Genomic DNA, 27947 nt, shown 5'->3' with positions numbered 1-27947 from the left:
GTTCAGCTGCAGCAAAATGGGTCATCATTGTCCATAGTAAGGGGAGTGGCTGCTCTTAGTAAGTACTCCGATTCTCAACACAGTTCATCGCATTGTTTGCAGGAGATGACGTTTTCTGAGAGCTATTGGTTGCCTTCATAAATGATATTGGAATCCAGATTCCATTTAATCCAGCACCAAGCATGCTCTTGAACTGCAGCAAGTATTGCCAGGCCAGTTAGTGTTTCCTTAGAATCCTAATGCTTTGCTGGTGATGATGAACTAGATACTGTTCCTGAACCATAGAAAAGATACAGCACAGAAGGGGGCCATTCGGCCCATTGTGTCCGCGCCGGCTCGAAGAACAACCAGGTGCCCATTCTAATCCCACCTTCCAGCACCCGGTCCGTAGCCCTGCAGCTTACAGCACTTTAGGTGCAGGTCCAGGTACTTTTTAAAAGAGTTGGGGGTCCCTGCCTCAACCACCAATTCGGACAGCGAATTCCATACACCCACCACCCTCTGGGTAAAAAAGGTTTTCCTCATGTCCCCTCTAATCCTTCCGCCAATTAGCTTAAATCTATGTCCTCTAGTTCATGAACACAGGTACTTCCTGTCTACTCTATCTGGGCCCCTCATAATTTTGTACACCTCAATCAAGTCACCCCTCAGCCTCCTCTGCTCCAAGGAAAACAACCTCAGCCTATCCAATCTCTCCTCGTAGCTGCAATTTTCAAGCCCTGGCAACATTCTTGTAAATCTTCTCTGCACTTTCTCCAGAGAAATTACGTCCTTCCTGTAATGTGGTGACCAGAACTGCGCACAATACTCCAGCTGTGGCCTTACCAGCGTTTTATACAGTTCCATCATTACATCCTGCTTTTGTATTCTATATCTCGGCTAATAACGGAGAGCATGCCGCATGCCTTCTTCACAACCTTATCTACCTGTACTGCCACCTTCAGGGACCTGTGCACATGCACTCCAAGGTCTCTCATTTCCTGTACCCCTCTCAATATATTTCCGTTTACTGCGTATTCACTTTTACTGTTTGCCCTCCATAAATGCATTACTTCACACATCTCCGGGTTGAACTCCATTTGCCACTTTTCTGCCCACTCCACCAACCCATTAATACCTTCTTGGAGTCTACAGTTATCCTCTTCACTATCAACTTCACGGCCAATTTTTGTGTCGTCTGCAAATTTGCCAATCATGCCCCCTAAATATATACCACAAATAGCAAGGGACCCAACACTGAGCCCTGTGGCACACCACTGGAAACGGATTTCCATTTGCAAAGACATCCATCGACTTTTACCCTTTGTTTCCTGTTACTGAGCCAATTTTGGATCCAATTCGCCATATTTCCCTGTATCCCATGGGCTTTTACCTTTCTGACCAGTCTGCCATGTGGGACCTTGTCAAATGCCTTCCTAAAATCCATGTCGACAACATCCACTGCATTACCCTCATCAATCCTCCTTGTCACTTCCTCAAGAATTCAATCAGATTTGTAAGGCATGACCTTCCCCGAACAAATCTATGCTGACTATTCCTGATTAAACCATGCCTTTCCAAGTGATATTTTATCCTATCTCTCAGTATTGATTCTAATAGTTTGCCCACCACCGAGGTAAGACTGACCGGCCTATAATTGTTCGGTCTTTCACTCGTACCCTTTTTAAACAATGTTACTAGGTTTGCAGTCTTCCAGTCCTCCGGTACCTTCCCTGTATCTAGTGAGGATTGGAAGATGATCCTCAGAGCATCCGCTATTTCCTCCCTGGCTTCCTTCAATAGCCTAGGAAACAATCCATCCGGCCTGGTGACTTATCAACTTTCAAGGATTCCAGTCCCTCTAGTACTTCCTTTCTCGTAATGTTTACCTTATCCATTATTTCACACCTCTCCTCTTTAACTACTACGTCCAGATCATCCCTTTCTTTTGTGAATATGGAGACAAAATATTCATTTAAAACCCTACCAACATCCTGTACTTCTACACACAAGTTATCCTTATCATCCCTGATGGGTCCCACCTTTTCCTTAGCTATCCTCTTGTTCTTCATGTACTGATAAAACATCTTTGGGTTTACTAGCTAATATTTTTTCATGCCCTCTCTTTGCTCTCCTTATTTCCTTTTTTATGTCATCCCTGTACGTTCTATACTCCTCTAGGCTTTCTGCAGTATTTAGTTTTCTGTGACAGTCATAAGCTTTCTTTTTCTGCTTTATTTTGCCCCGTATAATTCTAGACAACCAGGGGGTTCTAAATTTGGCAGTGCCACCCTTTTTCTTTGAGGGGATGTGTCTGCATTGTACCTGTAGAATTTCACTTTTCAGTGCCTCCCACTGGCTTGCCACTGATTTCTCCTCAAGTAGTTGTGCCCAGTCCACTTCTGCCAAATCACCTCATCGTTCTGTAAAATTTGCCTTCCCCCAATTTAAAATGTTTACTCCTGATTTAACTCTGTCCTTTTCTGTAATAATGCTAAAACTAACTGAATTGTGGTCACTATCCCCAATATGGTCACCCACGGTCACTTCACCCATTTGACCATCTTCATTTCCCAGGACTATATCTAGAATTGTATCCCCTCTTGTTGGGCTTGTCACATACTGGCTAAAAAAGTTCTCCTGGACACCGATCAAGAATTTTGCATCCTCTGTGCCCCTCACATTCTTTGAATCCCAGTTGATGTTAGGGTCGTTGAAGTCCCCCACTATTATTGCCCTCTTATTTTTACACTTAGAAATTTGCCTACATATTTATTCTTCTATCTCCCTTTCACTATTCAGGGGTCTATAGTACACTCCTAGTAGAGTGACTGCCCCTTTTTTATTTCTTAGCTCAATCCATATGGCCTCGATTGATGATCCATTTAGCATATCATCCCTTCTCACAACTATAATTGATTCTTTAACCAATAATGCTGCCCCCCCCTCCTTTTTTATCACCCACTCTACCCTGCCTGAAAACTCTATATCCAGGGATATTGAGCTGCCAATTATCCCCCTCTTTAAGCCAGGTTTCCGTTATAGCAATGATATCATGTTGCCATGTGTCTTTCTGTGCCCTTAGCTCATCTGCTTTGTTTGTAATACTCCTTGCATTGAAGTATATACCCTTTAACCCCGTCAAATTCCTGTGCTGAACACTATTTAACCTTAGCTTCTTTTGCCTTTCTGAGTCGCTAACTACGTCACTAACTGCTTTTCTACTTCCCGCTTCCTGGTCTGAATTTGTTCTATCTGTTCCTGCCCTTTGGTTCCCATCCCCCTGCCATACTAGTTTAAACCCTCCCCAACAGAACTAGCAAATGCCCCTGTGAGGATATTGGTCTCGGTTCTGCTCGAAATATTCAGCTTCAGAAAATCATTCTAAATACAGAACGATCTGATGTCTGATAAGATGCAAAGTTTGAGCAAGATTGGAGCACCACGTGAAAAACAACCCTCCTCCCTCCTAATGGTGCAGCATAGTACTGAGTCTTGAAGAACAGGCCCCAGGTTTGATCCCTGGTGCCTGTCGATTCATACCTCAGCATTAGTCAGTACCTTCAGAGTAGGACAAAAGAAGTGGGTGACTTTCTGAAGGAAATTAGAGCAGAAAAGAAGATAATATAATGTGTAGTGAGCTGCTTTTGCGACCAGGATGAGCACAATGAATTTTTCTTTTAATGTCTTTTGCAAGCTGTCAAGAGTGTATTTAGCATCACTGTTGGCATAAAGAATTATTTCCAGGGTTCTGTCAGATCAGCAGATTTTGGTCTTATTGCTGTTTGCAGTCCTTATGCTTTGTATAATGTCGAGCAGTTGCAATGATTTACTGCCTTGTACAGTAATCCCAGTTACATGTGATACAGTCACTCTATATAAAATAGACTCGGACAGCTTTAACTCCTGATGCAAAGTTATTTGTTAACCAGTTACAAGTAATATGTAATGATTTTGTGTGTGCATAATCGAAAAGGGTTAAAGATGTCATTGCATTTATTTTTCAGGCATTTGGACAGGCATATTCGAACCATCGTAAAGTGGCTGAAGATGGTGAAACCCGTGAGGAGACTCTTCTGCAGGAGTCTGCATCGAAGGAGGCATATTACCTCAGTAAGATTCTGGAGCTGCAGACAGAGCTGAAACAAGCCAGGACAGTCGTGGTCAACGTCCAATCTGAAAATGAACGACTCAGTGCTGTCTCTCTGGACCTCAAAGAGGTAACCATGGTGTCTTTGCTGCTCCAGACCAGGAGGCGAGGAATCTCATTTTAGCCGGGTAAAGGAAAACAGGATTGATGGGGATATGACAGTAAATAGTCACATTTCTTCACAATATAGTTAATGATTTTGTGCAAAATATGCTGGAAAAATTAATAGCTTTTGGCTGAGCTGGTCTGTGCAGTCAAGACTCGTACTGTATTCTGAAGCATTGTTTTCTAGTGAGATAAAATAGATGCACGACCGGGATCCTGTTTTTGTCTTTCTGAATGTTCTTCACTTTTTCTGTGCTGAAGGTTCTGATCAGTGTTGGGTTACTGTTCCACAAGTGTCCGCTGTCCTCCAGTACTTCGCTCAAATGGCCGTTCTTCATGAAAGGCTTCATAAACGAGTGTAGACAGGCTGTTCAATCATAGGGGCAACATAATTGAGCTTGATCCTATCTTCAACTGATGTCCACAGACACACACATTTTCTAGCAGAGGTCATTACTGAGTGGCATTCAGGAGTGGTACTTCCTCCTCCCTAGTCCTGAGGGAGATGAGGCCAATTGTACCATCTCTACCACCACCCTGACTGAGTTCAGAACATTGATCGAATCTGGGACCAGCTGGTGCATATCACAACAGATAGTGTGCATTTACCCCAGATGTGGTTGTATGAAATCCTTTTTAAATGGGTGAAGTAGCCAAGGTAAATGCCTTGACGAGCTGTTTACTATATCTATAGATGGAATATGATGGGATCAGGGATGCAAGATATATTTTAGTTTCTTAAAAAGCATTGCAACCTCATTGTAAAAACTTGTTCTGCAGCACAAGCAATGCCTGCTGTGGTGTGAAAATCCTTCAGTGGCCAACAAGGCTGCTGTAGCCAAGTTTCTACAGCAAGTTATTTCAGGAGCTAAGCATTCTAGAAAATTTTAAATTCAATAGTAGAAGACAGGCTAAGTTCCCCTCACTTCGAAACAGGTTTGTGTGTTGTGGGATTGGCCCTATCTGCACCGAATGTGGCAAGAGGAAGCTGAGACTGGGTGATGAATTCTTTCATATCAGAACTGCACGCAGAGAGGGTGGGTTAAATTTCAAAGGAAGATCCATAAATTGAGTTATTTTTATTTATTATTTAAGGTTTCTTTCTATGCAGAAAAAGGCAGAATCATATAAATAGCAGTGAAATTCGTACTTGTGTAGCAATAATTTTTTCTATTATTTGGTAACCTGAACCGTCCTTACTTTCTGATTACTTTAACCAATTTGCAGATGTATCTGAGCATGCTTTCTGAGGTACGTCTGACAAACCCTTCCGTTGGTACAGTCAGTTGAAACAACAACTCAAATCCACCCTCCATCTTGAAATTGTGCCAACTAAAATCCAAGGTTTCTTCGGTTCAGGCCTAGACATCAATCTCTTTCCTCTCAAGATCCTTGTCTGCCGTACACTATTCACTGGATGAGGGGGAATGAAGATGACCTACTCTCATACATATGATGGTGTCGTGCAATGGAATTACATTGTCTGCAATTTAATTAGAGAGAAACGCTTTCCCTCTCTCCCTTTGGGAAAGTGCCTGGTCTGTACTTTGTGCATCCATCTGATGGAATTCCTGAGATCACAGATTCACTGTAAGAAAGGAGAGAATGACTGGGGAAGCTAACTCATGTCGTGTTGTCATATGTTGGAGTTCCAGCATACCATTGCACTGTCTGTTCCGTTGATCTGACAACCAAATCTCTGACAAAAGATGATGAAGGGGTCAACCAGCATCCAACAGCAGTGTAACTGAGGCCGTACCGTACAGCAGTTCACTGAAGTCCAGACGTGGCAGAACTGCATCAGGTACCATATAGTTAAAGTGCTGCCATCTTCATGATGTGTTGCAAACATGCAGTATGGTTACATAAACCACATTGAAACACATTATTGTGTCGCTTATAAGTCACATCATTGTGATGAAATTGTTCTTTGGCTCTTCTGACTCTTGCTCCCCTTGCTAGACAAACATGTTTGACAAACAATTTCCACAAAGACATTTCCCCTTTAAAAGAGAATTAGAGCTGGGATATTTTACATTCTTGGAAGTTGGGAGCTCTTCCAATAGTTGATAAAGCTTATGGTAGACACTCACCTAATAGCTGCTTATTTTGGAATCTGATTCTCCCCAACACTGGCTGAATAAATATTTGAGAACTTCCAATCCTTGGCTGCCACTGTTTGATTCTGGCTGTGACTGTAGAATTAGCTAATTGAAATGGGCAGCAGTCACCGATTATGAGAGATTACGAGAATTCCTGAAAACTCTTCTGGAAAAGCAGATAAGCCTCCACAACCATTGCACCAAATAAATAACAGTTTAAAATAACAATGCTATTTCTGTGGCTATTTGGGGTCTTGTCTAATAAAAAAGGACAGAGATCTGGATTGTGGCTGGGTTCGGTCTTTCTTACAAAGATCGTAAACTTAATCTGAAGTGAATTGGATGCTACAGAGTTTTTTTTTAGTAAATATTTGATTTTCTGCCCATCTCTCTTTGTGGATTCTCCAACTGAGGGGACAAACTTCTGGTATTTCTGCTTGATAGCCTCCTCCTTGGAACTGTGCATGATTGACCAAGATAATTGAAAATGCTTTTTACTACCTCCATAAAATAGTCCTGCCTCCAACATTACCTTTTCCCCATTGCTGCCAAAATCCTCATCCATATCTTTATCACCTTAAGGCTCCACTTCTGTCATGCTCTCCGAGTCTTCCTCCCCACCCCATAAATTACAATACCTTCACAGGGCATCTTTATCTGCAAAAAATCTCACACTACCATCATCCCTGTCCTTGCCAAGCTTCATTCGCTGCCCGTTCCTGACCTGGGAGTGTTTGATGCTGATATTTAATGCTCTCTATACCTGACCTTGATGCTGATATTGAATGCTCCCTATATCTGACCTTGATGCTGATATTGAATGCTCTCTATACCTGACCTTGATGCCGATATTTAATGCTCTCTATACCTGACCTTGATGCTGATATTGAATGCTCCATATATCTGACCTTGATGCTGATATTGAATGCTCCCTATATCTGACCTTGATGCTGATATTGAATGCTCTCTATACCTGACCTTGATGCTGATATTGAATGCTCCCTACATCTGACCTTGATGCTGATATTGAATGCTCTCTATACCTGACCTTGATGCTGATATTGAATGCTCCCTATACCTGACCTTGATGCTGATATTGAATGCCCAAATTGAGAGATGTTCCATTTCCCAGCGCTAACATCTCTCACCTTAAGGAACACTCAATTCACCAAAAAAAATTACATTCCAAGGGATAAAATGAAAAAGTGAGCATTTTCTATCATGCGTGGCCTTATTTAGCAGCTAGGACCTTGTATTTCCACAGAGCAGTTGATTCATTCACAGAATCCATGCCAGTCAGCAGTCAGCAACAGGACAGTAGGTCAAACCCAGGTCACACCATCACCATCTCATTTAACTATGAGTGAAATCCAGTGGGATATTAGCAGTGTACCAGTGCTGCCACATGCTGGTGGGGATGAGAAGCAAAATTAATCATACCATAATAGTCAGTGCATGTTACAACACAATCAATAACCACTGACGTATCACATTTAAACTTGTAGTGCGTATGTTGTAATCATCAAGCTTTCATTGTGAATGTCATTATTAGGGTGACAAATCCATGCATACTTACTGTGTATAGAATTCTGCAATTTTGCATGAAAAGTCCCGAGGCATTGAAAATTCCAGCTTGAGTAGATCTGAACATTAACTAAACACTTGACTTTGTCATCATGCATGATGTCATGGGGTGTACTTGATGCATGGCGCCTTTGTTTGCTTAAATAAGGAACCCTGGGCTAGAATTTCCACAGGAATTCTCCCGATCTCCTGCCATAACTTTGAAACTGCATAAGCAGTCACTTCTCTGGGTTTTCCACTGAGGTTATGGCAGGTTACGGAAGAACACCTGTGGAAGTTCCGGCCTCGACTTTAGGTGGCCTCAACCTGGATCCTCAGGTCAACAGCACAAAACTGTCCATAATTTGGCACCAAATTAGCAATCTTATTTCGCAAAGCTATAGGACGGCTGATGTGGGAAATAGAAAAATGTCACACTGGCAGTATGAGGTGCTCTTCTGAAGTTGGGGCTGAGGCACATGTTTGGGGCAGAGTAGCGTGAGTTTTATTCTGCATCTTCCCTTTCACTACCTGACTCGAAGGACTTGGTGCAGAGTGGCTGCCCAAAGATGTTTTATTTCCCAGCTCCAACATCCTTCACCTTGATCAGTACTAATTTCATTGGGGAAATAATTGAATAAATTCACCCTTGTGAACTCTGCAGTATTTATTTTAAAATATATAATGGATATACATGGGAGTGAATTTAAGGCTGTAATCTGATTGCAGGATTCAGATGTTATAAAACATTAGATCTTCATTGTAGCAGTCTATGACTTCTTAAACCCATTAGTGCTTTGCTGTTTCAGAATGCCTGGATTTTCATTCTCTATATGTAATACATAAGTTGGCCATTGAATTTTCCAGTGATTATTTCTCAGATGTTGTTACAGATAATGTGTCATATTGATATATGGCCAAACAATAGACTGAAGAATGTGTGCCTGTCAACTATTTCTGCAGGCCATCTAAACCTGCTCTACATAACTACTGAAGCATTAATAAGCAAAACTGAAAGAGGGCCTATCAAAAAGAAAATGACTATGGACTGGGAGGTGCAGTTGGTTAACACACTGTCTTTTTATCTCTACCCCTTCCCCCTGGTTTGAAGCTAGCCCAATTTGTATAGTTCTCGGGTTATATAGGCTTCCTAATAATCCATCTTCAAACAATAAAAGAAAAACAGTTCATTTATTATAGTTGAAAGCAACTTCACATACCACAGCTCACTGCTAGCTTACAAACTCCATCTTTCAGGCTGATTGATTTCAGTCTGGATGTAACTGGCTGCCCAATTGCAACATTGACACAGAATTTACTTGTGTTAAGGGAAAGTCTCTAAATCCTGATATTCAAACTGATATCATTATAAAACTAATGGAAATAAAGTTCCATCTCTCGCAGCTGTAAGCATTGACGTGTGACCAATTCCACACACGGCCCATGATTGGTACCAAATTGTTAAACTTATTCAGGCTATAGGATGGCTCCTACGTAAGATGGTTGTGGGCCCCTCCACCCCGTCCCCCAGGGCTCTAACTGTTGGCTGGCTCTGCATAGGAGCCGGCCAATTTCCAGCCCTCCCGAGCTGTCTTAGTTTGGTACCTGCAGCTTGTCCGCTGCACATAAATGAGGCCCAGGCCTCAAAATGGCTTTGGCCTCACTGTGGTAAGAATGGTCAGCCAGTGCTTGTATTGCACCCAACCAGTGGTAACAGTGAGCAGGCATTGCTTGTACTGCAATCACCCAGTGTGGTAACAATGGGCAGGCATTGCCTGTACAGCAATCACCCAGTGTGGTAACAATGGGCAGGCATTGCTTGTACTGCAATCACCCAGTGTGGTAACAATGGGCAGGCATTGCTTGTACTGCAATCACCCAGTGTGGTAACAATGGGCAGGCATTGCTTGTACTGCAATCACCCAGTGTGGTAACAATGGGCAGGCATTGCTTGTACTGCAATCACCCAGTGTGGTAACAATGGGCAGGCATTGCTTGTACTGCAATCACCCAGTGTGGTAACAATGGGCAGGCATTGCTTGTACTGCAATCACCCACCGCCCATTGTGCACCTCAAGTTAAAAGCAGCCTAAGGAGTTAAACTATAGTATAGTATAGTATAGAAAGTATAGAAAAGTTTGATCTGTGATACTTTTTTTGGTGCATTTTCTGGAAATTTGGAACATATTATTCTACCTTTTAAGCCAATAAAAACTTCAGATATATTAAATATTAAAATGAAATTGTAGAGACTTCAGTATAATTTTATGGGGCCCAATTCCTTTTATTTTGAAACCCAAATATTTCTTGTTAATTTGTGAACTGAAACCTTTTGCAACACGGACATAAAATAATCCTAACTGGCAGTGCATGCTACATTCACAAGGAAAAGCTGGCTCACTATTGCATGTGTCTCTGTTCTAGACTCTGTAGCAGTCATGAAGTGGGGCATTCATTGAGGATATTCTTATTTAACTATTTTGAATAAACTACTTTTATATTTAAGTAGCTTCTGGAAGGAAAAAGGTGATTCACTAGCATTAAAACAAAACCTTAGAGCTTTACAGATGCTGCCCAACCAACTGCATTTCAAATATTTTCTGTTTTTAAAACCTTAAAATATACAACAGTAATAATTATTGTTGGTAATAATAGTGAATGAATGCTTGACACATTTGTATGATGTTTCTCTGTTATGTTCAAGGAGGTGATAACTTTCTTAAAATAAACCAGTTGACGCTTCTGTTAATTAGTTGAGGAATGTCAGACAAATGTGTCAGAAATTCATCAGCTATTTATGGCCAACAGTAATTTATAGCCTTTTTTTTGACTCAAAAAAAGTTTATTTTATTTTTCAACATTTGTTTAATGTTTCATCTTTGGGGTTTTTGTGTTAAGAATGAATAAGCAAATATGTAACACAATGCCTTCAGGTTTTCCTAATGAAATTTCCCACAAATAATTTTAAAACCCATAGCTTCACAAAGGATTAATTGATACATGTGGTTCAAAAACAATTGTATTCTTCCAATCTGATGTCTGATTCAGACATTGGCTTCTCTCCATATCTTCTAACACAGTGCTAAGATTGAAATGAATCACATGTTACCTGCATATGATGTCATTACAAAACTGCCCAGGGAATGGGTGGTGCAGTGGGATAACACTATGTGCTTTCACCATTGACACATGGCAAGAGTCCAACACAGATGTATAGTCTTGCATGATTTAAGTAAGAGTAGTCTCAGCCAGTTCCCACAGCACAAAATTGTCCCTAATTTGGCATCAAGTAGTAATCTTATTCAGGGAGGACACCAGGATGGCTAATGTAGGAATTGGAAGTGCCATGTTGGCATTATTTTGGTGCAGTAATGAGTACCTGTCTTAGGTTGTCCATGTTGCTGAGGCAGAGTAGAGGGAGCTTTGCTCTGTCGAAGGCTGTGTACTAATTGACCTGGAGTGCTTGATGCTGCTCACTGGGTTCCTGAAAGGGGAAATGTTGCCCTCTACCAGCTAGAAAATTATTGCACAGCTTTTTGGATTCTCCTTTCTGGAACAACAAAAGATTTGTCAAATGTTTTCTCATGAAGACAGTGTGCTAGATTTTCCTTTGCTGCAGGAATCCTTTTGGAACCGTGGCAGGACAGGCGTTGTGCTGCCATAGCTCCTGTCACTGACCCCAGCGGATTGTCCTAATTTGCCTGTTTTGATGGGTTCCCAATGGATTTCTTCCAGTGCCATGCACCTCTTTTGGTTGGGGGAGGCATGAGGAATAGTCTCCCTCAGACCTTGGGTGCCTGCAGCAGCAGCTGAAAGAGTGAAGACAAGCTTTATAAATTTGAAAATTGATGCAGTCACCAAGACTAGTCACTTACTCTGCGTTTGACTGGGCTCAAGTTTGTGGGCCATTTAGAATTCAAATGGCAGCAGATGCAGCCTTTGAATTTTACAAAGCATAGTTTTTTCCCCTGTGATTAATGGAATAACTGGGACAAAGTTACAATGGCAGCAGGGGAGAAGCTCTGAGGAAATTCACCCTCCAGGGTTTGGCACCATGTTCTGGTTTAGTCATTCCACAGTTTTATCCCATTTCTTTTTGACCATGTTCTTATCTAATAAATCACAACACTGGTGTGCAAGGCCGAACTGACAACTGCATAGGGAGATGGAGAATGAGCTTCCTTGCTTTCCTCTGCATTTAGTCCATTATTAGTTATTGTAAATATGTTTTGCAATCTTATCATGGTCAATCCAAAGCATTTTTGTTGCTTGTCCCCTTCTGGTACTGGCCTAGAGAATATCACGAGATTCTCCATCTACAGCATATCAGATAAAAAGGAATTAGTGCAGTAAGCATAACTGCATGGTTAATGTACCTCTCAATGTCAAGTACAGTGAAAGTTAATCATGATATAAACAAGTATAAATTATTAGTGTCGATGCAGATTTTTCTGCTGACAAACCTGATCAGGTGCTGTTACTGTGGAGTGGGATTTGCAGGGTGCATTGATGAGGAAATCACAGACCCATAATTAATGGATGGAAAAATCAGGTACTGAAGGTCCCCGATTTCCTAATTAACGTTCCCTTTGAATGTTCTTCCATGTCTGGCAGTTTGATCAGGGAATCGGCCCTATGAGGTCTACTTTCCCTCAAAATTTCCTAATGTTTTCTTCCCTTTGTTGAAGGTGCTCAGGTCCAGCTCCACAGGCACTGACACCCCTCCAGTACCTCCCCCAAATGGCCATTCTTCAGCTGTCAGATTACAAAGTGTGTATCAGCAGTTGTTTTACCAAAGAGAGCATCGCTGAGTCCAATCCTGTCCTAACCTGGTGTCTTTACACGTCCACTTTTCATCACGTCATTGAATAGTGATTAGGAGTGAGAATCCTGGCTGATTTTTCCTTTCCCTTCCCTTTCCTAGGCGTGCAGAGACCAATTGCATTCCAACTCCTACCCCTACTGAGATCAGCAAATTCACCACAGATCAGGAATTCAACCTGGTATGGCTTAGTGCACCAGAAGCCAGTTTGGTGTTGTCTGACTGCTTGCCCGACACTTCCTAAAAAAAAATACACTGACACAATCCAACTACTGCTTTTATTCTGTTTGGACTTCGGAAAAGTCTGTAACTTCAGGTTATATATACTTTACTGCAGACTTGGGCAAAGTGTGCATAAGCCCGAACTCTTTCCCCCCGCGCCCCCCCCCCCCCCCCCTACAAAAGTGATCTTATTCAGCCCCGGTAAAAAAAATACTCCATACGCTTACCCCAACTCCATCCCCTCCTTGGATGCTTGCTGAGGCTGAAGTCTGTGTCAAATTTTGTTTGATAATGCTGCTGTGAAGCCCCTTGGGATGTTTTTGCTATGTTAAAGGCACTATATAAATGCAAGTTGTTGTTGTTTTGCAACCTTAGTATCCTGTTCAACCCTGAGCTTTTGTTGCCTCCAGACTAGATTTTTTCCAACATCCTCCTCACTAGCCTCCTAAACTCCACCTGACACAAACTCCAACTTGTCCAATACTCCGTCACCTGTATCTTGTCCTGCACTAAGTCCTACTCAGCTGCTATCCATGTCCTGGCCAACCTCCATTTGTCCCCCAACACATTGAATTTAAAATCCTTATCCTCACTTACAAATCCCTCCATGGCCTTACCCCACTCTACCTCCAGCCCGTACTCTTTGATCCTCTGACTTTGGCCTCCCTCCCTCCCTCCCTCTACTTCACTCTCCATGGCAGAGCCTTTCAGCTGTCTCGGCTCTACTCTCTGGAATTCCCTTCCTAAATGCTTCTGCCTTGCTACTATTCTAACCACCTTTAAAAGCTTCCTTAAAACCTATCTCATTGACCATGCTCTCAGTTATCTCTCAATTCTTCTATTACTGTTTAGTCTCCATTTCTCCTCATTGAAGCACTTTGGGACATTTTCTACACTAAAGGCACTGTATAAATGGAAGTTTTTATGTACTAACTAGGCAATTGGGGTAACATTCTCCATTTTTTCCTTCCTATTTCTTGCTTTACTTCCTTCCTGAGACAGTGAATCGTGCTGGTACTTCACTGAAGTGGTCATTTTTTCATATACGAGCCTAGATAATGTAATCTGACCATGGGCCGATCATAGCTAAGTACGATAGTGTCCTCACCTGTACACTAAGGACAGTTGTAGCATCCAGAATGGCAGCTGTAAGTGCTTCCATTGATGCTGGGGGTGTCAGACTTGAAATGGCAACTTCCTAAACATTCAAAGCCTTAATTGGAAAGATTCCATCTGCACATTGGCCTAACAGAGCCAGTGCCCAGAACCAGTGGTCTGGCAGATTGTGAACATACATATGACACAGTTCTCCAGGGCAGTGAGACATTTATTCCCTTCCTCCAGACCCCTCTGATGCCTGCACAATGAGCAGGGCCAGGCTGACCTTAACACCACAAAGGATATGCATCTGAAGCTGGTCCCTCCAGAGACGGTCTTTCCGGAGACAAGGGCCACCTCAGGACGCAAAGGCTGCCGCCGCAAAGCACCAGCCAGTCACGTGACAACCTCTTGTCACGTAGGGAGGACCTAGGAGAAGTAAAGGTTATGTTGACGAGGAAGCAATGTTAGAGGCACAAAGGGAAAACTTGGTGGTAAGAAACAGTATGATGACGGATTATATACGAAGCTGTGCAGGATCAGTGCACAATTTGCACAGACACAGCTAAAACTTCTGGAAAATTATTGCATATGGCCTAAAGGCAAGGAGGAATGGTCAATTTCCTTCCCAGTGCTCCCTTCCATGTTCCACAGAGCACTGAATTCTAATTAGATGTCGGCATGCATGTTATCTGCAGAGAGTATCTCAGTATGTGATTGTGTAGGAGAGCCTGGGTAGTGTGAGCTGAGTGAGACTGGGAGAAGTTCAGCACTTTGGCCCTGCACAGGTATCTACATGGAGGCAGGCAGAGCACACAGATCTGACAACAGACAGAGTCATTTCATCCAGAGAATGGGTTATTGGCTAATCAGGGGCACCTGATGCAGCACAATAATAGCTCAACACTTCACCTTGTCTGCAGTGAGGTAGCTTAATGTGTCTTGTCTGATCAACAAATGGTGCTGACCACATCTGCTGAAGAAGTTGGGAAAAGTGACACTGCTAACATAGATGAATGTAAAACAGTGCACCTCACCCCCCTCCTCCTCCTCTCCGCGCCCCCACCCCGCACCAAACTATATAAAACCAACAGGCAAGCACAACACTTCCCTCATTATCTGGAAATACTCATCAGTAGAGCTTCTCCGAGTTTCAGCATATTACCCTCACAGCTCGGGAATTGGTAAAAAAAATCTCAAGTCTATCGGCGTAATTTAGGTTGAAAAGCTGAGCTATGTTGTCGATGCTTCTAAAACCAAAGCACTTCTTGCCTGTTTTCTTTTGTGCAAGGACACCCAGTCCATCTGACAATAAAGGTGCAGTACAGAAACTGTCTCACTGCTGCAATTCCTCATGACGTTTACTGTAATAGGAAGTGCAACCAGCTGGATAGAGTCAAAATAAAATTGAATTTAAACTTGCAGAGATTATTTAGCTGTTCAGTTGAAAGTAATAAATAGGATATTGACTGAACTCAGTTTTAAGGAGCATTAGCTTCACAGTAATAGACGTATTTGCTGTTTCTCATAACTTATCAGCAATTTGCTGAAACTGGTCAATATTTAATTAACTCTGACTTGCACTGATTTATTCCTCGAGCATTGTCGATCCAGTTAAATGTCTGGAAACGTACAACAGGGATGTGATGGGATTGCATTGCTACTTGCAACTCCATTTTCAATGTTAAAGAATTGATTGCTGGACTTAGTGCTGAACTTCTCCCAGTCTCACTCAGCTCACACTACCCAGGCTCTCCGACACAATCACATACTGAGATACATTCTGCAAATAACGTTGCATGAGTTGACGGTACAGTATAGAGTGTGTCTGTCACAATGCTCACAAACACTAGCAATCAATATGGTAGTCTTTGAGTGGCTTTCAGAATGAGCTACCCTTGGCTGTTCTAGATCTCTCTGCAGAGCTCCATAATAGCATAGCCAGGGTAGACACATCCTTGAACGCCACTGCAGGTGTGGGTCTGCCCATGACCGTTCACTTTCCAGAGTCAACCATCTGGTTCCATGTCTCAGCAGCACTAGCCCCACTCGATAATGGCAGCTCAGAGACTAGGGGGGTGATTTTAGGAGGCAATCGCGGCTCCAACCCGCCGACTTTAGAGTTTCCCAGGGACCCATCTGTGTGCGCGCGGGCGACCCGAAAATGAAAGTCCCGCCGGCAATTAAATCAGGCGGGATGACTGTTAAAGAGCCAAATGTAGCTCATTGAAGTACTTACGGCACTTTACCTGTGAAAGAGTAAGTGATTAGAAAGATTTTTAACTTACTTGGGTGGCTTGCTCACCGCTTCTGATTCAGGGAACAAGAAACTAAATAAATTAAATAAAAAACCATAGACAGAAGTGAAAACACCAAATGAACCTACCTTTGCACCCTGCTCCGATGTCTCCCGCTCCAATCTCCCCCTCTTCACAACCCCCCTCCCGTGTCCTTCCGATCTTCCCCTCTCCTGCTCCGATCTCCCCGTCTTCACCCCCCCCCATGTACTCCTGATCATCCCCTCTTTCCCCCCCCCCGATCGTCCCCTCTTTCCCCCCCCCGATCGTCCCCTCTTCCCCCTCCCCCCCCGATCGTCTCGTCTTCCCCCCCCCCCCCCCCGATCATCCCCTCTTCCCCCCCCCCCCCCCCCGATCGTCCCCCCCCGATCGTCCCCACTTTCCCCCCCCGATCGTCCCCACTTTCCCCCCCCGATCGTCCCCACTTTCCCCCCCCGATCGTCCCCACTTTCCCCCCCCGATCGTCCCCTCTTTCCCCCCCCGATCGTCCCCTCTTTCCCCCCCCGATCGTCCCCTCTTTCCCCCCCCCCCCCGATCGTCCCCTCTCTCCCCCCGCCCCCCCCCCCCCCCCGATCGTCCCCTCTCTCCCCCCCCCCCCCCCCGATCGTCCCCTCTCTCCCCCCCCCCCCCCCCGATCGTCCCCTCTCTCCCCCCCCCCCCCCCCGATCGTCCCCTCTCTCCCCCCCCCCCCCCGATCGTCCCCTCTTTCCCCCCCTGATCGTCCCCTCTTTCCCCCCCCGATCGTCCCCTCTTTCCCCCCCCGATCGTCCCCTCTTTTCCCCCCCCGATCGTCCCCTCTTTTCCCCCCCCGATCGTCCCCTCTTTCCCCCCCCGATCGTCCCCTCTTTCCCCCCCCGATCGTCCCCTCTTTCCCCCCCCGATCGTCCCCTCTTTCCCCCCCCGATCGTCCCCTCTTTCCCCCCCCCGATCGTCCCCTCTTTCCCCCCCCGATCGTCCCCTCTTTCCCCCCCCGATCGTCCCCTCTTTCCCCCCCCGATCGTCCCCTCTTTCCCCCCCCGATCGTCCCCTCTTTCCCCCCCCGATCGTCCCCTCTTTCCCCCCCCGATCGTCCCCTCTTTCCCCCCCCGATCGTCCCCTCTTTCCCCCCCCGATCGTCCCCTCTTTCCCCCCCCGATCGTCCCCTCTTTCCCCCCCCGATCGTCCCCTCTTTCCCCCCCCGATCGTCCCCTCTTTCCCCCCCCGATCGTCCCCTCTTTCCCCCCCCGATCGTCCCCTCTTTCCCCCCCCGATCGTCCCCTCTTTCCCCCCCCCGATCGTCCCCTCTTTCCCCCCCCCGATCGTCCCCTCTTTCCCCCCCCCGATCGTCCCCTCTTTCCCCCCCCGATCGTCCCCTCTTTCCCCCCCCGATCGTCCCCTCTTTCCCCCCCCGATCGTCCCCTCTTTCCCCCCCCGATCGTCCCCTCTTTCCCCCCCCGATCGTCCCCTCTTTCCCCCCCCGATCGTCCCCTCTTTCCCCCCCCGATCGTCCCCTCTTTCCCCCCCCGATCGTCCCCTCTTTCCCCCCCCGATCGTCCCCTCTTTCCCCCCCCGATCGTCCCCTCTTTCCCCCCCCGATCGTCCCCTCTTTCCCCCCCCGATCGTCCCCTCTTTCCCCCCCCGATCGTCCCCTCTTTCCCCCCCCGATCGTCCCCTCTTTCCCCCCCCGATCGTCCCCTCTTTCCCCCCCCGATCGTCCCCTCTTTCCCCCCCCGATCGTCCCCTCTTTCCCCCCCCGATCGTCCCCTCTTTCCCCCCCCGATCGTCCCCTCTTTCCCCCCCCGATCGTCCCCTCTTTCCCCCCCCGATCGTCCCCTCTTTCCCCCCCCGATCGTCCCCTCTTTCCCCCCCCGATCGTCCCCTCTTTCCCCCCCCGATCGTCCCCTCTTTCCCCCCCCGATCGTCCCCTCTTTCCCCCCCCGATCGTCCCCTCTTTCCCCCCCCGATCGTCCCCTCTTTCCCCCCCCGATCGTCCCCTCTTTCCCCCCCCGATCGTCCCCTCTTTCCCCCCCCGATCGTCCCCTCTTTCCCCCCCCGATCGTCCCCTCTTTCCCCCCCCGATCGTCCCCTCTTTCCCCCCCCGATCGTCCCCTCTTTCCCCCCCCGATCGTCCCCTCTTTCCCCCCCCGATCGTCCCCTCGTTCTTCCCCCCCCCCCCCCAGCTTGCCCTCGTTCTTCCCCCCCCCCCCGAGCTTGCCCTCGTTCTTCCCCCCCCCCCCCGAGCTTGCCCTCGTTCTTCCCCCCCCCCCCCCCGAGCTTGCCCTCGTTCTTCCCCCCCCCCCCCGAGCTTGCCCTCGTTCTTCCCCCCCCCCCCCCCCCCGAGCTTGCCCTCGTTCTTCCCCCCCCCCCCCCGAGCTTGCCCTCGTTCTTCCCCCCCCCCCACCCGAGCTTGCCCTCGTTCTTCCCCCCCCCCACCCGAGCTTGCCCTCGTTCTTCCCCCCCCCCCCCCCGAGCTTGCCCTCGTTCTTCCCCCCCCCCCCCCCCCCCGAGCTTGCCCTCGTTCTTCCCCCCCCCCCCCCCCCCGAGCTTGCCCTCGTTCTTCCCCCCCCCCCCCGAGCTTGCCCTCGTTCTTCCCCCCCCCCCCCCCCCCCGAGCTTGCCCTCGTTCTTCCCCCCCCCCCCCCCCCCACGAGCTTCCCCTCGTTCTCCCCCCCCCCCCCCCGCCGCTCCCCCCCCACGAGCTTCCCCTCGTTCCCCCCCCCCCCCCCGCCGCCCCCCACCGAGCTTCCCCTCGTTCTCCCCCCCCCCCCCCCCCGCCCCCCCCCACCGAGCTTCCCTTCGTTCTCCTCCCCCCCCCGATCTTCCCCTCGTTCTCCCCCCCCCCCCCCCCGATCTTCCCCTCGTTCTTCCCCCCCCCCCGATCTTCCCCTCGTTCTTTCCCCCCCCCCGATCTTCCCCTCGTTCTTTCCCCCCCCCGATCTTCCCCTCGTTCTTCCCCCCCCCGAGCTTCCCCTCGTTCTTTCCCCCCCCCCGATCTTCCCCTCGTTCTTTCCCCCCCCCCGATCTTCCCCTCGTTCTTTCCCCCCCCCGATCTTCCCCTCGTTCTTCCCCCCCCCCGAGCTTCCCCTCGTTCTTTCCCCCGAGCTTCCCCTCGTTCTCCCCCCCCCCCCCCCCCGAGCTTCCCCTCGTTCTCCCCCCCCCCCCCCCCAGCTTGCCCTCGTTCTTCGCCCCCCCCCCGAGCTTGCCCTCGTTCTTCCCCCCCCCCCCCCCCCGAGCTTGCCCTCGTTCTTCCCCCCCCCCCCCCCCCGAGCTTGCCCTCGTTCTTCCCCCCCCCCCCCCCCGAGCTTGCCCTCGTTCTTCCCCCCCCCCCCCACCCGAGCTTGCCCTCGTTCTCCCCCCCCCCCCCCCCCGCCGCTCCCCCCCCACGAGCTTCCCCTCGTTCCCCCCCCCCCCCCCCGCCGCCCCCCACCGAGCTTCCCCTCGTTCTCCCCCCCCCCCCCCCCGCCCCCCCCCACCGAGCTTCCCTTCGTTCTCCTCCCCCCCCCCGATCTTCCCCTCGTTCTCCCCCCCCCCCCCGATCTTCCCCTCGTTCTTTCCCCCCCCCGATCTTCCCCTCGTTCTTTCCCCCCCCCGATCTTCCCCTCGTTCTTCCCCCCCCCCGAGCTTCCCCTCGTTCTCCCCCCCCCCCCGAGCTTCCCCTCGTTCTCCCCCCCCCCCCGAGCTTCCCCTCGTTCTCCCCCCCCCCCCCCCCCCCCGAGCTTCCCCTCGTTCTTCCCCCCCCCCCCCCGAGCTTCCCCTCGTTCTTCCCCCCCCCCCCGAGCTTCCCCTCGTTCTCCCCCCCCCCCCCCGAGCTTCCCCTCGTTCTTCCCCCCCCCCCCCCTGAGCTTCCCCTCGTTCTCCCCCCCCCCCCCCCCTGAGCTTCCCCTCGTTCTCCCCCCCCCCCCCCCGAGCTTCCCCTCGTTCTTCCCCCCCTCCCCGAGCTTCCCCTCGTTCTTCCCCCCCCCCCCCCCAAGCTTCCCCATCGTTCCCCCCCCCGAGCTTCCCCATCCTTCCCCCCCCCCCCCCCCGAGCTTCCCCATCGTTCCCCCCCCCCCCCCGAGCTTCCCCATCGTTCCCCCCCCCGAGCTTCCCCATCGTTCCCCCCCCCCCCGAGCTTCCCCATCGTTCCCCCCCCCCCCCGAGCTTCCCCATCGTCCCCCCCCCCCCCCGAGCTTCCCCTCGTTCTTCCCCCCCCCCCCGAGCTTTCCCCCCCCCGAGCTTTCCCCCCCCCCTCAAGCTTTCCCCCCCCCCCCAAGCTTTACCCCCCCCCCCCCGAGCTTTACCCCCCCCCCCCGAGCTTTACCCCCCCCCCCTGAGCTTTACCCCCCCCCCTGAGCTTTACCCCCCCCCCAGAGCTTTACCCCCCCCCCGAGCTTTACCCCCCCCCCCGAGCTTTACCCCCCCTCCCCCGAGCTTCCCCCCCCCCCCGTCCCCCGAGCTTCCCCCTCCCCGAGCTTTCCCCCCCCCCACCTGAGCTTCCCTTCCTTCTTCCCCCACCCCCTCGCGTTGCAGCTCCCGACAGCAGCCAACCTGTGAATCAGGCTAGCTGCCGGGCACGAAACCCGGAGAGGACGTTAATCAGCAGCAATTAGCGTGATCGCGTTGGAAACGGTAAGTTTTGTTCAAGCGGGTTTGCCATGCGCACCTTCACCCCCCCCGCTGCCAACCCGCCACCGTTGCAAAATTGAGCCCAAGATATCAAGTTGTCTACACATCTTCAGCCTCAAGTACAGTGGGCTGTCTGCAGTCCTTCAGACCCTGGGACTGGACAGCTCTGTGTCTCACTGTCCAGCATCAGCTCACCCCCGAAACACAAGTCCCTGATGTTGAATGTCATTCGGAGCCTTTTAGGAGCCTCTTCTTTTGATTTGCTACTTCTGCCTTGTCTCCTTAAGCTGGAAGAGTGCAACGGGGACTACTGTGGTTAATGAAAGTAAGGGAAAGAATGCATGATAATTAATGATACTGCAACAATTATGACAATTATTAACAAAAAAAAACAGAACCCCCTCTTGAGCAATGACTGAGTGAGGGTTGAAAGCACTGCCTGTCTCGTGGTGCGATGACGGTGCTGTATTCGGAGAAAGGAAGTAAACTCTTCCATTCTGTCATCTTTATGACCAATGCATTTTATTGAAAGCGAAGATTCACAAAAAAGAAAATCTGACCATGATTGTGCAGAGTGTCCTGGCCAACATTCTTTCTTCAACCAATAGATTAACTGGTCAGTCAACTTAGTGCAATTCGTGGAATCTTGATGTGCACAAAATGGCTGCCACATTTGCCTACATAATACTTTGAAGAAATGTATTATATGTGAAGTTCTTTGGTATGGCTTGAGAGATGTAATGAGTTGCTTTATAAATCAAGTTCTTTCTTTTAGTTCCTTTATTTTACAGTAGTTAGCTCCCTGCTTTGTTAAAACGTTTTAGTGATAACGTACTGCAGTGTCCAGAGCAAATAAATGTTCTTCAGTGCAATGAGAGCTGCCCTATCCTGTACTTTGGTTTCAGCAGTCACAGGCCCGCTTGTCAGTATAGGGTCTAACTGTGCGTGCGCAGTGTGTAAGTTGTCAAGCCCCATGTGGGGTTTCTTTCTACAATTCTCTGTACACCCCTGAAGATGGATGAACTCCTATCTGGTCCTTTAGGTTTTTGCCTTCCTTCTGAATTGCTTCTTCATTTCCAATCTTCTCTTTTTTTCATTCTGGTCAAGCTCTTCTCTGTTTATTCCTTGGTGCCTGTAGGTCTTGGCTGCTCTTGGCTCTTTTCTCTTACTTTGCCATGAAAAACGGTCTTACTGAGGGATGTTGGGCATGCCAGTGTGTTGACACACTTTCACATGTAGAATGAAGACTTTTCACGTTCCCAGTTGTTCCAGGATCATTTGGTTTGTTCTTCCTTCTGTCTTTGATGTAACCAATCTGTATAGCTGCACCTCAAAAGTGTGGAATTTTTTTGGGTGTCCTTTTTTTTATTCATTCATGGGATGTGGGCGTCGCTGGCAAGGCCAGCATTTATTGCCCATCCGTAATTGCCCCTGAGAAGGTGGTGGTGAGCCGCCTTCTTGAACTGCTGCAGTCCGTGTGGTGAAGGTTCTCCCACAGTGCTGTTAGGAAGGGAGTTCCAAGATTTTGACCCAGTGACGATGAAGGAACGGCGATGTATTTCCAAGTCAGGACGGTGTATGACTTGGAGGGGAACGTGCAGGTGGTGTTGTTCCCATGTACCTGCTGCCCTTGTCCTTCCAGGTGGTAGAGGTCGTGGGTTTGGGAGGTGCTGTGGAAGGAGCCTTGGTGAGTTGCTGCAGTGCATCCTGTGGATGGTACACACTGCAGCCACAGTGCGCCGGTGGTGAAGGGAGTGAATGTTTAGGGTGGTGGATGGGGTGCCAATCACGCGGGCTGCCTTGTCCTGGATGGTGTCGAGCTTCTTGAGTGTTGTTGGAGCTGTACTCATCCAAGCAAGTGGAGAGTATTCCATCACACTCCTGACTTGTGCCTTGTAGATGGTGGAAAGGCTTTGGGGAGTCAGGAGGTGAGTCATTCACTGCAGAATACCCAGCCTTTGACCTGCTCTTGTAGCCACAGTATTTTTTGGATGGTCCAGTAAAGTTTCGGGTTAATGGTGACCCCCAAGATGTTGATGGTGGGGGATTTGGCAATGGTAATGCCATTGAATTTCATGGGGAGGTGGTTAGACTCTCTCTTGTTGGAGATGGTCATTGCCTGGCACTTGTCCAGCGCGAATGTTACTTGCCACTTATCAGCCCAAGCCTGGATATTGTCCAGGTTTTGCTGCATGCGGACTTGGACTGCTTCATTATTTGAGGGGTTGTGAATGGAACTGAACACTGTGCAATCATCAGCGAACATCCCCATTTCTGACCTTATGATGGGGGGAAGGTCATTGATGAAGCAGCTGAAGATGGTTGGGCCAAGAACACTGCCCTGAGGAACTCCTGCAGCAATGTCCTGGGGCTGAGATGATTGGCCTCCAACAGCCACTACCATCTTCCTTTGTGCTAGGTATGACTCCAGCCACTGGAGAGTTTTCCCCCTGATTCCCATTGACTTCAATTTTACTAGAGCTCCTTGGTGCCACACTGAGTCAAATGCTGCTTTGATGTCAAGGGCAGTCACTCTCACCTCACCTCTGGAATTCAGCTCTTTTGTCCATGTTTGGACCAAGGCTGTAATGAGGTCTGCAGCTGAGTGGTCCTGGCGGAACCCAAACTGAGCATCGGTGAGCAGGTTATTGGTGAGTAAGTGCCGGTTGATAGCACTGTCGACGACACCTTCCATCATTTTGCTGATGATTGAGAGTAGGCTGATGATTGAGAGTAGACTGATGGGGCGGTAATTGGCCGGCTTGGATTTGTCCTGCTTTTTGTGGACAGGACATACCTGGGCAATTTTCCACATTGTCGGGTAGATGCCAGTGTTGTAGCTGTACTGGAACAGCTTGGCTAGAGACGCAGCTAGTTCTGGAGCACAAGTCTTCAGCACTACAGCCGGGATGTTGTCGGGGCCCATAGCCTTTGCTGTATCCAGTGCACTCAGCCGTTTCTTGATATCACATGGAGTGAATCGAATTGGCTGAAGACTGGCTTCTGTGATGGTGGGGATAGTGGGAGGAGGCCGAGATGGATCATCCACTCGGCACTTCTGGCTGAAGATGGTTGCAAACGCTTCAGCCTTGTCTTTTGCACTCACGCGCTGGACTCCGCCATCATTTCCACATCGTTCACCTGAGGAAGGAGGTAGCCTCCGAAAGCTTGTGAATTTAAAATAAAATTGCTGGACTATAACTTGGTGTTGTAAAATTGTTTACAATCATTGAGGATGGGGATGTATACAGAGCCTCCTTCTTCTCCCGTTAGTTGTTTAATTGTCCACCACCATTCACGACTGGATGTGGCAGGACTGCAGAGCTTTGATCTGATCCGTTGGTTGTGGAATCGCTTAGCTCTGTCTATAGCATGTTGCTTCCGCTGTTTAACATGCATGTAGTCCTGAGTCGTAGCTTCACCAGGTGGCACCTCATTTTTAGGTACGCCTGGTGCTGCTCATGGCATGCTCTTCTACACTCCTCATTGAACCAGGGTTGATCCCCTTGCTTGTTGGTAATGGTAGAGTGAGGAATATGCTGGGCCATGAGGTTACAGATTGTGCTGGAATACAATTCTGCTGCTGCTGATGGCCCACAGCACCTCATGGATGCCCAGTTTTGAGCTGCTAGATCTGTTCTGAATCTATCCTATTTAGCACGGTGGTAGTGCCACACAACACGTTGGATGGTGTCCTCAGTGCGAAGACGGGACTCCGTCTCCACGAGGCCTGTGCGGTGGTCACTCCTACCAATACTGTCATGAACAGATGCATTTGCGACAGGTAGATTGGTGAGGATAAGGTCAAGTAAGTTTTTCCCTCGTGTTGGTTCGCTCACCACCTGCTGCAGGCCCAGTCTGGCAGCTATGTCCTTCAGGACTCGGCCAGCTCGGTCAGTAGTGGTGCTACCGAGCCACTCTTGGTGATGGACATTGAAGTCCCCCACCCAGAATACATTTTGTGCCCTTGCTACCCTCAGTGCTTCCTCCAAGTGGTGCTCAACATGGAGGAGGATTGATTCATCAGCTGAGGGAGGACGGTAGGTGGTAATCAGCAGGAGGTTTCCTTGCCCATGTTTGACCTGATGCCATGAGATATAGAGTCAATATTGAGGACTCCCAGGGCCACTCCCTCCTGATAGTATATCACTGTACCGCCACCTCTGGTGGGTCTGTCCTGCCGGTAGGACAGGGACATACCCAGGGCTGGTGATGGAAGAGTCTGGGACGTTGGCTGAGAGGTATGACTCTGTGAGTATGGCTATGTCAGGCTGTTGCTTGACTGGTCTGTGGGACAGCTCTCCCAATTTTGGCACAAGTCCCCAGATGTTAGTAAGGAGGACTTTGCAGGGTCGACTGGGCTTGGTTTGCCTTTGTTGTGTCCGGTGCCTAGTGGTCCGATGCCCGGTGGTCCATCCGGTTTTATTCTTATGACTTTTTTTTAAAGAGAGATTGCCATTTCAGAGGGCAATTAGAAATCAACCACTGTGGGTCTGGAGTCACATATAGGCCAGACCGGGTAAGGACGGTAGGTTTCCTTCCCTAAAGGAAATTAGTGAACCAGATGGGTTTTTACGACAATCCGGTAGTTTCATGGCCACCATTAATGATACTAGTATTTTAATTCCAGATCTTATTTAATTAATTGAAATTTTAATTAATTGAATTTAAATTCCCCAGCTGCCATGGCGGGATTTGAACTCATAACTCTGGATTATTAGTCCAGGCCGCTGGATTTTGGAACTGCAGTTAAAATTTCCGCATGTCAATGTTGGTGCAGCATGTTGAAGCCTTAATATGCAGGGCTGTGAAGTGTTGGGTATACAGATTTTGATCCTATGATGCTCCAGACGATTGCCTACTCTATGTCAGCCGTATTACTTGGTGATTGTATATTCCTTTCAGTGTCTTTGATCTGCTCCAGTAATCATGTCTGTCAGGCAGTAGACTGTAACCATAAAAGCCATGTCTACAATGCTTAGCATTAGGATCAGTGCCTAGCTCCTCCCAAACTCCAAGTATTATTACTGGACTATATAGCTAAAAACAATGCTCACCTGGGCCAGTGATCTAGCACACTTCTCTTGAACACTCAGCCATTTCAGGACCCTATAAATGAACAGTGTTATTCAGAAAGACCACAAAGGATGCTGCTGTGGGAAATAGAAATGTCATGCTGATCCAGTAGGGAGGGCCCTTCGGAAGTTGGGTAAACCATAATATGCAGGGAGAACAGAAAGAATGTTATCCTGCATCTGATCCAAGTTGATTTGACATGGAGGGTGAAAAGCAGAAAGTGTTCCATCCCACCCATTGATAAGTATAAAACATATTTGCCTTGAATGAAAAGCCCACTTTACTAAATTGATTTTAATAAACTGTTCAGCCTTTTGCACTTGTGTGATATCTGATCTGCTTGTATTTTAAAATTTGTGTTTTGCCATGATTCGTCTGGTTCCCTACATGGGGCAGTGTGGGCCTCTTCTTGGAAAATAGTACGCTGTTTTATTACAGCTCATCAAGGGATGACGTTTATTCAAGGGGACTCCCAGACGCTTTTGGATTGATTCCCAAGAGGAGTTTGGTTGAGGACATCTGTCGTCTTTTTTTACAGCATAGGTCCAATTGGCATCTGGTGAAGCATAATCTGACCCCTCATAAGCATTCTCACACATCCAAAAAGGAATTGCAAGCCCAACCCGTCTTCATTATAAGGCATTCTTATTGAAATGAAGTGATGAAGTAATGAAGTGGCCTTCAAGAGGAGCTTGGTAAAAATGTTAATGAGAGGGAGTCACTGTGAATTGGCCCATTCAGTTACACATAGGAGTGAGTCTGCAAATTATAGTTGATGTAATTGCAAATAATTAAGGTTCTGTCTACTTCGTACCAACTCTGGCTGGGAAATTCCTCGGAGCTGCTCCCGTTCCATCAGCCTTACTTCGCCTATCCTCGGGGGTGAGATGCCAGCTGTATATTCAGGCAACATCCTGGTTGGTGGGTGGGGGGCGGGGGAGGATTAAGTAACAAGATGTTACTTATTGCAAACTTGGCACTGGCACTAAAGAGGGAGCAGGGGTCTCCTCAGTGCCGACAGCGACCACATTTCTGGCACAAATGCTGATCAACAGCAATCTGTTGCACTGTTGCTGCTGGCAAGCAGATTAAAATATACAAGGTGGTAGGAATGTGGATTTGGTGCTGTGGAAACCCATCACCAGTAGCCAAGTCCAGGGTGTAACTAGAATATTCGATGTATAACCTTGAGTTGCCACCTTCATTGTGCGAGTGACGAAAGGCACAAAGCTCACAATTTCCACTCGAGTGTTCATGGTTAAAGTTGATAGAATAGGTGACAATTTGCCTCTGTAGATTAAGAATTGGCTTAACAAAAGATAGAGGGTGGTGTTAAATGGAATATGCCCTGCCTGAGAAAAGTATCCGACAGGGTCTGTTCTGGATCCCTGCTGCTCACAATATTTGTGACTGATATCGAACATATTAATAACATTTTCTGATGACACAAAACAACGTAGATCGGTAAAGAGTAGAAAATAAATTGATTACCTTTGCAGATAGGGACCAATCACACGTGGTCTGAGATATGGCACATGATAAATCTACAATGGTACTGAATTGTACAGATCAGGAAATATATAAGTTTAATCCCCAACCTATGCTGAGTTAGCTGATCTCCATCAGGGCAGTGGTAGGGGGGCTTCAGTTGGCTCTGGGTTAGGGAGAGAATAAATGAGCTGTGGTTCCTGCTACTGACTGGTACCTTGTGAATCTCTGTCAGACGTGTGGATGTCAGGTAAGGACAGCATTGGACTTCGCTGTGAGGCTCCTAGGGTTGAATAACATGCTGACATTGTCCAGGTCCTAAAGAATGACGACTTAGATGGAGTATTAGAGAACAGCTGGTGGAATTGTGCTCCAGAAAATCGCAGAAGGAGGAAATGGACTTTTTTGTTTACAATGTATATTGTTGCCGCCTCCACACCACTCAACGTTTGATCCATTTTC

At 48.2% G+C, this 27947-nt stretch overlaps 1 protein-coding gene across 1 annotated transcript in view; it reads left to right on the top strand.

Moving 5' to 3' along the window:
* Positions 1-27947, top strand: part of LOC137334787 (protein bicaudal D homolog 1-like) — a 252771-nt gene that overhangs the window by 106358 nt on the left and 118466 nt on the right. Inside the window, exon 2 of the mRNA XM_067999759.1 lies at positions 3987-4199. Coding sequence (XP_067855860.1) covers positions 3987-4199 — 213 coding nt within the window. The remainder of the gene's footprint in view (positions 1-3986; positions 4200-27947) is intronic.

Source organism: Heptranchias perlo, chromosome 18 (assembly GCF_035084215.1).
Source record: "Heptranchias perlo isolate sHepPer1 chromosome 18, sHepPer1.hap1, whole genome shotgun sequence".
Taxonomy (NCBI): domain Eukaryota; kingdom Metazoa; phylum Chordata; class Chondrichthyes; order Hexanchiformes; family Hexanchidae; genus Heptranchias; species Heptranchias perlo.
The sequence above is the reverse complement of the archived record's forward strand: the minus strand, read 5'-3'. Positions and strand labels throughout refer to the sequence as shown.